We start from the raw sequence: 13,873 nt of genomic DNA on the forward strand, positions 1-13,873 counted from the left end.
TAAGCTCCCTTATGACTGCACACTCCTCCCAGCCTAACTTCCTGTATATTCTCACAGTCCAGGCAATCAGATTGTCCCAGGCACAGGAAAAGGAATGGCTGCCCCCTAAGATTTGGATTTAAATCTACATCATATATTCAAAACCTATCGAGTTGGAAAGACAGGATTCACAGTCTGATGGACAGAATATCAACATAAATTAGGCGTACACATAAAGTTGTAGTGGTAGCATTAAATCATTAAAATTATAGGTATGCACAGTCACAAGTCAAACCATTTCTAGAGCCATTCCATCGCTGGAGATACATGAAAACATGTTGTATCTTAACAGTTAGAAATTAGAAGCACCTTTGGACTTAAATAGATTTACAGGACTCTATGGATATTGATGCCTGAACAGAGGTTATTTTTATGTTTCTGTAATGTAATTTGAGGTCAGTCTACATTGAGAATGACAAGGGGTGGCACGGTGGTGTAGTGGTTAGCACTGCTGTCCCACAGTGGCGAGGAGCCGGGTTCGATCCTGGCCCCGGGTCACTGTCCGTGTGGAGTTTGCACATTCTCCCCGTGCCTGCATGGATCTCACTCCCACAACCCAAAGATGTGCAGAGTCGATGGATTGGCCACGCTAAGTCGCTCCCTTATTTGGAAAAAAAATAATTGAGCACTGGAACGTGCTTAAAAAAAAGAGATTGACAAGTACAGTCCCTTTAAGCATCAGCCAAAGACAAAAGAACATTGAACTCAAGACAAAAGAGCAGTGAGGCAGGGGGGAAGCAATTTAGTTTCTTTTTATTAAGAGTACAACAGCTACTTTTCAGTTATTCCAGAGTATCCTGCAGACTAAGTCAATAATGTGGAACATGATCACACAGTCTGATGCAGAGATCATACAAGTTATCCCAAACAGGAACAATTCACATCACATCTACTTTCTCAGAATCCACTCTCTACTGTTGCAGGCACACTAAAGAACATTTCTCATCTTCACAGTGAATTGTGATGATACCTGGGCACCATCTAAACTGAATAAGTAAAAAGTAGTTTGTCGCTTTATAATAAATAGAGGCTCACAAAACAAGAGTAGAATCCGTCATCAGAGGACTGTGTTCTCTTAAGTCCAACTCCTGTTTCTCCCAAGTCTGTGATTTTTTTTGTTGAAAACTATCACTGGATAAACAGTTACAGGCAGGAGTAGACGATTTTGTGTACTGAACTCTCAACGCTGTCAGGAATCCACCATTAGGTGGTGAGTGTGGGTGGCCTGGCTTCACTCGTCCTCAAGAGTTTCTCACTGACTATGTGGCAAACCACTCTCAAGTCAACAGCTGCCTCTGAAGCATGGCTGGAATCAGGAACTTGTTCTCCAGAGAATTGTGGGCTCAACAGTGGTGGAGAGGGATTGTGCAAACCCAGGCAACTAGCCATCTCCTGAAGCACTGCGGCATTTGTCAGGGGAAGTATGGAAGCCTCGTTTTAATGACTGAAATGGTTAAGGGGTGTTGTTGAAAAATGCTTTTTCTGAAACGGTCATCTCGGACACCAGGAATTACTCGATTTTCTTCCCAAAGAGAAGACGGGGTGGGGAAAGAGGCGAGGGACAATTACTGTAAAGTGGTTTCCTGGCAACACACTCAAATCAGCTATATCAAATATATGCTTCTTAAGTGAAGGCAAAGGTTTCTTATCGTCCAGGTACCACAAAACTAAAATGATATGAATCCAACATTGTAATTATTAAAATTAGCATTATTAGCCTTCATCAAATCTTTGATCGTAGGGTTCTATCCGAAACAATTGGAAGCATCATTACAAATTGTGTGGAGCTTTTCATCCAGTCTGGCAGTCTAGATTTCATTCATTAATTTTGAAATAGGTGTTTGGGGGAGGAGTGGGTTGGGGGGGGGGCAGAAGTCTGAAAGCAATGAGTCAGACAAAAACTTGGGCAGTCTTTTCATGGAAATACCTATTCTTTTCCTGAAGCAGAGTCCGCCATCTACTCATGTCAAGTACTTAACCGCCAAAACCATGATGACGCAGGTGAGCACCATTCCACCAATCATGATGAACTTATCCTGGAAGGCCCGTTTCTCAATGAGACGCATCACAGTATTTGACATTCCCAGCATATTTGCCACATCCAGAATCTTCTTTTGTGCTCCCTGCAATGATGGACAAATTATTAGACAAAGTGCAACACAAGACAGAAAAATAAAGAGTACAACTGCAAAACCGTCAAAATAGCCTGAGAAAGAGGCCATTTTAAACACCCAAATTAGCAAAATTAATTATTCAAAGCTCTCTCACATGGATATAAAAGTTCCCATGGCACTGTTTTGAAGAACAATTGCCCTGTGACCTGCCCAATATTTATCCCACAACCAAAGTCCTGGAAAAGAATATTTACCTGGTCATTATCACATTGCAAATTAAACTGGCTGTCTCTTTTCCTACATTACAACAGTGACCAGATTTTCCTTCCCAACAGCCTCAACCACCTTAAAGAACCAAGGCAGCAGATTCACAAGTTCCCCTCCTAGTCACACACCATCCCAACTTTAAAATCACTGTTCTTTCATCGTTTTGGGGTCCTGGAATGCTCTCTGTAACAGCAAAGCAGGGCTGTAGTGATTCAACAAAGCTCTTCATCACCACCTTTCAAGTGGAATTAAAAATGAGCTGGAAATGCTGGTCTTGCCAACGACGCTCACATCCATGATGAAGTTTAAAAAAATAATGTCCTGAGGTCCTGTAAGGTGCAATGTCAATGTTGAAAGTACAGAAGACTCGTTGGTCAGTAGAATTACTCTGGCAGCAAAAGTTACAAAAGCTGTCCATTCATAACCAAAAGGTGACACCTAAAACCATCAATGATTTTGGCTCACCATCACCTTCTCAAGGGCAATTAGAGATGAGCAATAATTTTTAGATTTGTCAACAAAGTCCACATCACATAAAATAATAAAAACTAGCATAACAAATCAACTTACCATTGACTTTACTGCTGTCTGAGGCATTGCTGGCCTGTACTGGCTGAACATTTGCTTACATAGAATCAGTCAGTGCACTTTAAAGTAATCAATTGCATAAAGTGTCTTTTGATGTTTAAGATCAATCACTATATGAATAACACTATAATAATTACCTGAAGAGATTCGTACATTCTATCACTGGAGGCACTGTGGTACCACTGACAGAAGTAATACATATTGGACATACTGCAGTGCAACAAGTTTACATAGACAGCTTGACAAAGTCATCCAGATTCTAAGTGATAGCTCCGTTCCCACTTCACAGATGCTGTCAGACCTACTGAGATTGTCCAACATTTTCTGTTTTTGTCACATATATAGTTCCCATTATGAATGTGCAATTTATAATGGAAACATAAAAAAATAAGGACAGAACTTATGATTCTAAAATGAGAATAGAATATATCAGCATGTTTGGTCCTTGGCATATAACCCCATTCCAACTGAAGATTACACTTGGTCTCGACTCAATGTGCTACACCACAGAAGACTGACTGAATAATGAAAAAAATTACACACACACACACAAATATGTATAATGTGTCTGGACAACAGCATACTTCAAAAACCAAGCAATCCCGTGATGCAAAGCGAAGTTTGGAAGTATTTGGGAGATCTATCAGGCCTCGTTGAGGAAAAACTGTCAAAAACAATGGAAAATGGGATCAATATGCTAAAAGCTAGATTTTTACTTTTCACTCACTACATAGCTAAAAGTAGAACTAATTGTGTTAAAAATGTTTTTTTGGTAGGTTACAGCATGGTCAATGGAGTAACACCACGGTGGCATAATGACAAAATTGTATTTTATAAAATATTAGGCACTGGGGGGAGGGAACCTGATGCTGTGGACAAGATTCAGGTTGAAACAGGCTCTGGGATCCAATTGGTCAGAGTTTGGGGTTATGAATGTTTGTAGAGATGGTTTGGAGTCCTGTGATTTGATGGGTCAAATGTTTTTTTGAAAACAATTTTTAAAATAGATTCTTTGCAATTGACTTTTTTTTGAAAGGGGACCAATAAAGAAACTGCCCAGTTAAAAGTATTATATGTAAAGCAATTTATATGTGACAGTCATTTTTTCTAATGTTACCAAAACTGCCCTCAATTTGCTTCTATTAACTCGAGAGTCAAGATTCAATTCAGTATACAAGCATATGAAATGCTTCAGTAATTCACATCTATTAGACTGTTTCAGTTATCAGCGGAATCACATTATATTATAAGGTCATTGAGGAAATCAATTTGCAAACTTCCTGATGTTAAAACTAATTCTGGCAAATCTTCATTCACTCCTGCGGAGGTTCAATTATAGAACTCTGTACCCATATCAACATAAAACTATCGCCAAATCTGCATAGATTTAAAGCAAACAATACTGTCAATTCTTCCCACAGCAGAAATGTACAATCGTGGGTTGGCATAAATTATAATCTGAAACATTCAAACACCCAGACGTAGATAAATACAAGGCTGTGCATATTGGATAAGGAACCAGGTACACAAGATGAAAGGCCAGAATAGTAAAGGTGGCTAAGTATCTGGGTTTGATTATTGACCACCAAGGCCAGTGATTTATCTTATATTTGAGATATTTTAAACACAATTACAGTATACTCAAGAAGCAAATTGGTAGCTGTACAAACCGTTTTGCTGTCGCAAAACACTTACTAGACTGGAAATATCCAGTTTTATGAAGCAGTTCTCAATACATTTCAATGACATTTGATTAAAAGCCGAAACATGTTATTCCAGGATTGTGGAGATCACGGTTTAGGCCACGTTGTAGAATACATAGGCTTGTGCATTTGAGTGCAATCCTTGCAAAATCACAAAGATACATTGAAGAGTGTGGAAAAAATTGCAAGCCCTAAAGTGTGAAGAGACGTAAACAAACAAAGCAGAACTTGTTTTTAATGAAGAAAAGGCTGATAAGACTGAGGCTGTAGATGGGAGAAAGCTATTTGACTCAGACTGTGACATAAGTTCACCAAAAAGGGTTCAAGTGAGATCTTGAAAGTTTTCAGCTGATCAAAGAGAACAAGCACGGATTTATTAGAACGGCGTGCCTGAGGAACTTGGATTGAATTTTTTTTTTGAAGAGCAAAAAAAGGAATGTCTATGGATTTTAATCATGGAGACTTGCAGAAGGCACTTAATGAAGTCTTTCATAAGAGAGACTGGTAAAGTTGAAGCTCATGAAATTGAAGATAAAACATTTATTTGGTTAGTAAATTGGCGGAGCAGACAGACAGAATAGGATGCGCCCAGTAGTGTCCTGCAAGGACCCTCAACTATTTACCATATTTGTTAAAGATTTAAATGATGGGATAGAAGCTCGCGTATCCAGGTTTGCCAAAGACATAAAGATAGCTGGCATCATAAGCAGCGTAGACAGAACCATAAAATTACAAGATATATTAACAGATTAAGCAAACGGATTTAGGCAAATAGGAGGTCAGCTACGTTGGTCCTAAAAGAGGGCAGACAGAGTACTTTCTAAATGGTGAAAAGTTAAAACAATGGAGGTGCAAAGAAACTTGGGAATAGAGATTTATGGATGATTAAAGTGTCATTGACAGTAACAGAAAAGAATCAAAAATGTTAATGGAATGCTAACTTTTATACCTGGAAGACGAGGACACCAGGATTGGGTGGGTTGTCATATGAGGAAAGGTTTGACAGGCTAGGTTTGTATCCACTGGAGTTCAGAAGACTAAGAGGTGACTTAATTGATACATACAAGATTCTGAGAAGTCTTGATAGGGCCAATGTGGAGAGGGTGTTCCCTCTTGTGGGAGAATCTAGTACTAGGGACCAGTGTTTAAACATAAGGGGTCACCCATTTAGGACAGCGATGAGGAATTTTTTTCTCTCAGAGGGTTGAGAGTCTTTGGAGCACTCTTCCTCAAAAGGTGGTGGGAGTAGAGTCTATGACTATTTCCAAGGTAGTGACAGATAGATTCTCGATAAGTAAGGGAGTAAAAGTCTATCGCAGTGGGAATATGGAGTTGAGGTTACAATCAGATCAGCCATTATCTTATTGAATAGCGGAGCAGGCTCGAAGGGCCGAGTGGCCTACTCTTGCTCCTAATTCATATGTTTATAATACGAAGAGGTGGAAATCATTTCAGCTGTACAAGACCCTGGTTAGACCATACCTTGAGTGCTATGAGATAGATGAATATATTGGTCTTGGAAGTGCAGCATGAGAATGCCAGAATGATACCTGGACTCCATTATTATAATGAAAGGTTACACACAAACTTGGGCTGTATTCTCAGAATTTCAAAGGTTAAAGGGATTTTATTAAGGGAAAATGAGGGAGAGGGTATAGAATCCTCTAAAGCAGCACACACTGACCAAGCAGATAGAAACCAAAGATTAGGTTTTATTTATGATATACAAGATCTCCATTCCCCGAAAGATCTCCCTCCTCGAGCTGCACCCAGGTCAGGTTTTTATACAAGTGAGTTAATCTTCTGTTAAGGAAAGCCCCACCCCCTTGTTACCAGGGAAGCTTGTATTCAGTGCAAGTCATGGGGAATCATATAGTCCTGATGCAGTGACATCCACGAGGGTTATAACAGAGGGGAAGCAGTATTGATTGAGAACATTGTGATGGTGGAGAGAGAGAGAGAGAGAATGTGTGAGGGGGCAAGAACAATATCTATTTTGCGAGATCTAAGGAACCAAAAAGGTACAATTACATTGCATGCTGTATTCTATAGGTCATCAACTAGTGAGATATATAGAGGAGCAAATTTGCAAAAGAACTAAAGAGATTCAATAATTTTGCAGGAGATATAATGAGGGACTTTAATTATCCAAATATAGGCTGGGATAGTGGCAACAAAAGAGAGTTGAGTTCCTAGAGCATGTTCAGGAAAATCTTCTACAGCAGTATGTTTCCAATCCAATGAGAAAGGAGACCTCATTTCTGGGAATGAGATGGGCCAAGTGGATTGTGTCATTAGAAGCAGGTTCAGACGACAGTGATCATTGCATCAACGTTTAGGTTGGCTCCGAAAAGGACAAAGGGCAATTGTGTACACGAATAACTAACTGGAAGAAAGCCAACTTCAATGGGGTAAGAGTGGATCAAATGTTAGCATGAAACCTGTGGCTGATCAATTGGCTCTCTGCAAATAAGACATTGTTCAGGCACAGTCAAGGTATATTCCCAAAAGGAGTTCCCCGGATGACAAAAGAGATAGAGATTAAGGTTAAAAAGAAAATGTGTGCTTATGACAGAAGTCAAGAAACAGGCTGAATATTGAAGGGCCATAGGGGAAGTGAAAGTGCAAATAAGTGAAGCTAAGGAGTATGAAAGAGACTGGCAGCTAACGCAAAAGGAAATTTCAAAATCTTCTATCAACATATAAATCATAAAAGGCTGGAAAGAAAAGTAGGGCCAAATAGGAACCAAAAAGGAGATTTACACATGAAGGTACGGGGCATGGCTGAGGAACTAAATGAATATCTTGCATCTGATTTTACCATGGAAGACATAGCCCAGGCCATGGTGAAAGAGGAAGTAATTCAGACACTTGAAGGGTTTAAAATTAATAAGGAGGAGGTATTGAATAGGGTGCATTTACTTGAAATTGATAAGGCACCAGGAGCGGATAAGATGCATCAAGGGCACTGAGAAAACAAGTGTGAAAATTACAGAGGCACGGAACATAATTGCCCAGACTTCCTTAGACTGAGGGGTGGTGCCAGGGTACTGGAGAACTGAGAATCATAAACCCTTGTTCATAAAAAGGTGTAAAGATAAGCCGAGCAACTACCAGCCAGTCAGTTTAACTTTGGTGCTGGAGAAGATTCTAGAAACAATATTTCATTACAGAATTACTATTCACTTGGGAAAATGCAGATTACTTAAGGAAAGCCAGCATGCATTTGTTAAGGGTAAACTTGCGAATGCAATGCCGGACACAGACTAGTGAGCAACGTTATAGCTCATGGAATTAAAGGGACAGCAGTAAAATAGATACCAAATTGACTGAATGACAAGAAACAAGAGTATGTATTTTGGACTGGAGAAGGATTTGTAATGGAGGACAGAGACAAGTTGGTGTGCTGGGCAGACGGGTGCAGATGAAGTTCAGTGCAGAGAAGTGTGAAGTGATGATTTTGGTAGGAAGATCATTTCGAGACCATTCTCAAACTCTTTGACACCTATTTTACAGCAAACTTTGTTACAGAATGGGCACGTTTTAACCAAAGGAAGTTTAATTGGGACGCAATAATTTGGGGAATCGATTGAATTATTTTCTACTGATTTGCATTGCCTAGCTAGTGCGTGTGGATAAGTGGTGCTGAAGGATGAGTTAATTAATCAATGATCGCATAGTCTTGAGCACCCAAGACAAAACAACTTTCTGGCTCCCTGCAGACCAAAGATGATCGTACTTTAGACCAAACAGTCTAGTACGACAGACAACCAAACTTAAGAGAATTCAACCACTCACTAAGTCAGCGCAACTCCGAGGCTTCACATGACTCAGTTGATCGGATCGACTCACAGGCAGCAATCCCATCCATAAGAAAACCCATCAACCCAGTTGAAAAAAAGTGGGAAATTCACCAGCGGCAGCCATTTTGAGATTCTTGCACTGTAGTGCGAAGATACCAAGACTGCCCAGCAGGCAGTCTTTCAGTGCATCAAAACTGAACATTTCTGAAAATCTCAACAATCTTTAATCAACGTTGAAGGCAAGGAAACATTTATGAAACACTCTCTATCCAAGAAATTGGAAATCAGACTAAAGATTAAATTACAGAATTTCCAGGGGAAGTTAATAGTCCAGACTACTGATCAGTTACAGTACAAGTTAAACACTTCAATACCACCTTTAACATTGATACTAGAGCTGCTAACATACTGGATGATCTTAACTGGCTTCCACCAATACCCCTTCCATCAAATTACCTACAAAGGAACATACGACAGATTAAGTGAGCAGGCAAAACTTTGTCAGATGGAGTAGAATGTGGGAATAAATATACAACTTGTCCATTTTAGCAGGAAGAATGGCAAAACAGTACACTATTTAAATGGTGAGAGATTGCAGTACTTGATGGTAGAGGGATCTGGGTATCCTGGGCACATGAATCACAATAAGGTAGAATGCAGGTACCCAGAGTGATTAGCAATTCAAATTGAGTGTTAATGTTTATTGCAAGCGGAATGGTAATTAGAAGCAGGAGTGTTTTATTACAGCTGTACAGGGCTTTGGTGAGACCATATCTGATGTACCATGTACATTTTGATCTCCTTGGTTGAAAGAAGATATAACTACGCTAGCAGTTCAGAGAAGGTTCACTTGACTCCTTCCTGGGATGAAGGACTTACCTTATGAAGAAAGGTTCAGTCGGTTGGGTCTTTGCCCATTAGAGTTTAGAAAAATGAGAGATGAGCCTATTGAAACATACAAGAACCTGAGGGGACTTGATCGAGCAAAGACGATTCTGCCCCTGGGGAAGACTAGAACTCGGGGATACAACTAAAAAAATAAGATGAGGATTTTTTCCTCTCAGAGGGTTGTTAGTCTGTAGAAGTCTCCTTCCAGAAAGTAATAGAAGCTGCACCACTGAATTTATTCAAGGCTGAGTTAGATTTTTGACAGACAAGTCAAGGATTATTGGGGGCAAACAGGAAACCAGAGTTGAGACCAAAATCGGATATTCCATGATATTCAGGAATCACGGAGCAGACTCAAAGGGCTGAATGGCCTACCCCCTTCCTCAATTCTATGGGATTATAATACATGAACAAATTGAAATGAAATGAAATGAAAACCGCTTATTGTCACAAGTAGGCTTCAAATGAAGTTATTGTGAAAAGCCCCTAGTCGCCACATTTCGGCGCCTGTTCAGGGAGGCTGGTACGGGAATTGAACCCTGCTGCTGGCCTACCTTGGTCTGCTTTAAAAGCCAGCTATTTAGCCCTGTGCTAAACCAGCCCCTAATTTGGATGCCATGTTCGTGAACACACTCGAGGTATCACTCAGTAAACAATCTTAGAACTAATATTGGAAGTAGGGACACAGCTTGAAGAAACAAATGAAGACCATCCAGCCTTCAGGCTGACAAAACCTCCATCAGAGAATCCTGGTTGTGCAGGTGGCAGCAATAGAAAGGTCCCTCTCCATGCACCCTCAAAACCTGAATGCTTTTTGAATCACTTCTTGCCACGAATCCCTCCTACACGATGTCGTAGCAAAGCACCCTGGAATTGCCCACGTAGTGATCTGCTTTGCACTAAGCAAACTGCATTTACTTTCTGGTGTTTCATTCGCAGATACTGAAGCAGTCCATGTCCAAATGCAACAAGACCTGGACAATATCCAGGCTTCGGTTGACATGTGGCGAGTAACATTTGCACTACAGAAGTACCATGACCATCTCCAACAAGAGAGGATCAAACCATCACCCCTTGACATTCAATTACATTACCATCACTGAATCCCCCACCATCAACATCTTGCGGGGGCAGGGATTGATCAGAAATTGAACTGAACTGGTCGCATAAATACTGTGCTATAAGAGGTCAGAGATAGAAATCCTGTGACAAGTAACTCACCTCCCGACTCCCCAAAGCCTGTCCACAATCTACAAGGTACAAGTTAGGAATGTGATGGAATATTCTCCCATTGCCTGGATGAGTGCAGCTCCAACAACGCTCAAAATGCTTGACAACATCCAGGACAAAGCAGCCCATTTAATTGGCATTCCTTCCAAAAACATTCACTCCCTCCACCACCGACAAACAGTAGCAGCAGTGTTTACCATCTACCAGATGCGTTGCAGGAACTCACCAAGGTTCCTTAGACAGCACTGTCCAAATCCACGACCACTACCATCTAAAAGGACAAAGGTAGCAGATACCTGGGAACACCACCCTCCAATCCACTCACCATCCTGATTTGGAAATGTATCACTGTTCCGTCACTGTTGTTGGATCAAATCCGGATACCTACACCACATGGACTGCAGTAGTGCAAAACAGCAGCTCACCCCCACCTTCTCAAGAGCAGTTAGGGATGGGTAATGAATACTGGCCTATCCAGCGAAGCCCACATACCTTAAGTGACTAAAAAAAAATATGCAAAGGTGGTTGCTGTTTTATCTGCCTGCCCTAAACCCAGCTCAGTCGATGGCTATCCCATCCTTCCAGAGAATCAATTACAACTGAAAACTACAATAGTTGGAGACACCCTTACACAAAGAGATTCCACAGGGAATCGATGGCTGAGCAAATTTGAACAGAAATAATCACAAACCGTTTTAAATGGTGAAAAAACAAATCTGTTGCAGGTTCTGAGGCTTTATGAGATATAGGAGATGGCAACCGCATGACTGCAAGACTGGCACAGCATGCCCATGTGCATACCAAGCATGTAGTTTTACCAGAAGCTGTTTTCTTGCTACCTGACAAGGAGACTGTAAGGCAATAATCATTGATGAAGGTGTTGCCATTTAGATAGACCCGTGTAACTGACCCCAACATTGGTTATATCAAGACAAGTCAAGTGGCTCCATGGTCTGCACAGTGCATTGACAAATTGTGTCCAACACCCCACCAGTACTGCAGAACGCAAGGTTAGGATTGCAGAAACTTTAGGTCACACTGTGATATATATACCCTTTTAGCGTGATTTTAAACTGGAGCCATTATTTCTTAATCGCTTTTATTCCTCAAACATTAGTATTTATAGAGTAGAGGTTACCGCAATATTGTCACTTCAGCAGGGATAGAGAAATAAAACAATGTAGAATAATAGAGAAAGCAAGAATCTCCTTCCATTCAATAAAATGAGAACAAAGATCAGAAAAATCTTTATTGCAGACATTTAGTTACCAGGCCGAACATAAAATGAATCCTCTACAAGCATTCAGCAAAGTGTGCTGGGGCCATCTAATTGTGGTTACACACTATCTGTTGTTTATATAGTTTACAGCTTAGATCATTTCTAAAGTTGTGAAAACAACCCAAGGACACAGATGTTTTCTATCTGGAGGCAGCCACTTTGGAATTGATGGTTAAACCTACAGCGTGGGAACCAAGATCTACTCATCAATAGATAGCCTGGATCTGAACCATCCAATCCCAGGTCAAAACCAAATCCAAACCAACAGCTGGATAGTTTTGGCTTTCTTTTTCAAAAGGCAAACAAGTGTAACACGTGCATTCTTGCTTTCTGACTGTTAACTTCAATAGCAAGCAAGCATATTGGCAAGAATGATCCAGCCTGCCACGGAAGTGGTGTAAGTGCAAGTGATTCCGACTTCATCGAATTCTCTGCTCCCAGTTAGAAACAGGCCGGCCTTGTGTTTCTCACAGTTCTGCTGTCTGCTCCTCAGTTCCCAGGGACCACACCTTAGATAAAGAGCTTCCAACTGGCTGCCAACACAGATAGAGAAAAGGGCTATGACAGACGTAGGGGGGGGAGGGGGGGTAAATTTCAACTGGAATGCTGAACAAACACACAAGCAGCACAGAAAAGCTAAGTCACATTGTCACACCTACCTTGGCAATTGGGCAAGCTTTTTTCCACACACTACAATGGAAATTTAAAAATAATTCAAACTTCAAGTAATCCATCAGCATTTATAATCTACAGAATGCCTGTGACATAACAAGTACTGTAATTGTTGGAAATGTACCGTTTAATCAATGGGAAAGTTACATGGTTTGATAAGTATTCTTGCAATCATTTTTAAATGTGTATAAAACAACTCTTATCACTGAGAGTGACAGAATGGGCGCAGTGGACTTTTCAAAAGTTTGATATTTATGATTTACGTCAAGTCCGTCAAAGCTGCTTCCAAAGTAATCACTGCTGAAGTGACAATATTGCGGGAACTTTTACTCTATAAATACTGAAATTTGAGGGGAAAAAAGTGATTGAGAAATAATCTTTCAAGTTTAAAGCCAAGCTAAAAGGCCAGATCGCAGTGATGTTTATGCATTACTCCCAACAGTACATTCTGCTGTACCAGTGGGGGTGTCTGGTGCGGTTTGTCAGTGCACTGTGCCAACTATGGAGCCACTTGTCTTGATGCAGCCAATGCAGGGGTCATTTACAGGAGGCTAACTGAATGGTAACAGCCCCATCAATGATTATTGCCGTAAGTAAGTAAAGCCGGCATAGTCCCAGTAACCATTAGCTCCCCTTTGAAGGGGAGAGGTGACTGGTGGCGATTTAACCTGAGGATCACCACACCTCAGGCAAGGGGCAAGGTTAAGAAGGCTGGGCCTTCGTGAATAACTTTAGCCGGTACGAGAATTGAACCCTCGCTGTTAAGATCGCTCTGCATCACAAACTAGCTGACCAGCCACTGAGCTAAACCGTCCCCCAACCATATTACCTTATAACCTGGAGGAATGCACAATTAGAATTCTTCGAACAGGTTAGCAGCAGACGTTTTGTTCTGCTTAACATTATGCAAATACATTTCCGATTAGACTGTATTTTTGCACAGGCGTCTCAATTACTAGGCCAGGCCCCCCAAAAATGTGGCTGGCCAATTCTGCAACTTAGAATATAACAGCAAATTATGAAAAATTACAATGAGCGTCTGACATAACCTTTCTTCTGTGAACACACAGAAGATTTTTAAAGAACAAAGAAAAGTACAGCGCAGGAACAGGCCCTTCGACCCTCCAAGCCAGCGCCGACCATACTGCCCGCCTAACCCACAACCTGCTACACTTTCGGGGTCCGTATCCCTCTATTCCCATTCAATTCATATATTTGTCAAGACGCCCCTTAAACGTTGCTATCGCACCTGCTTCAACCACCTTCCCCGGCAGGAAGTTCCAGGCACCA

General features: G+C 41.0%; 1 protein-coding gene across 3 annotated transcripts in view; it reads right to left on the minus strand.

Annotated features, from left to right (window-relative positions):
- Positions 1 to 772: 772 nt before the first annotated feature.
- gosr2 (golgi SNAP receptor complex member 2) overlaps positions 773 to 13,873 on the minus strand; it is a 110,298-nt gene continuing 97,197 nt past the window's right edge. For all 3 annotated transcript variants that reach the window (XM_072486985.1, XM_072486987.1, XM_072486984.1), the window contains one exon: positions 773 to 2,162. In XM_072486985.1, coding sequence (XP_072343086.1) covers positions 2,001 to 2,162 — 162 coding nt within the window. In that variant the 3' untranslated portion in view covers positions 773 to 2,000. The remainder of the gene's footprint in view (positions 2,163 to 13,873) is intronic.

Source organism: Scyliorhinus torazame, chromosome 21, assembly GCF_047496885.1.
Source record: "Scyliorhinus torazame isolate Kashiwa2021f chromosome 21, sScyTor2.1, whole genome shotgun sequence".
Lineage (NCBI taxonomy): Eukaryota > Metazoa > Chordata > Chondrichthyes > Carcharhiniformes > Scyliorhinidae > Scyliorhinus > Scyliorhinus torazame.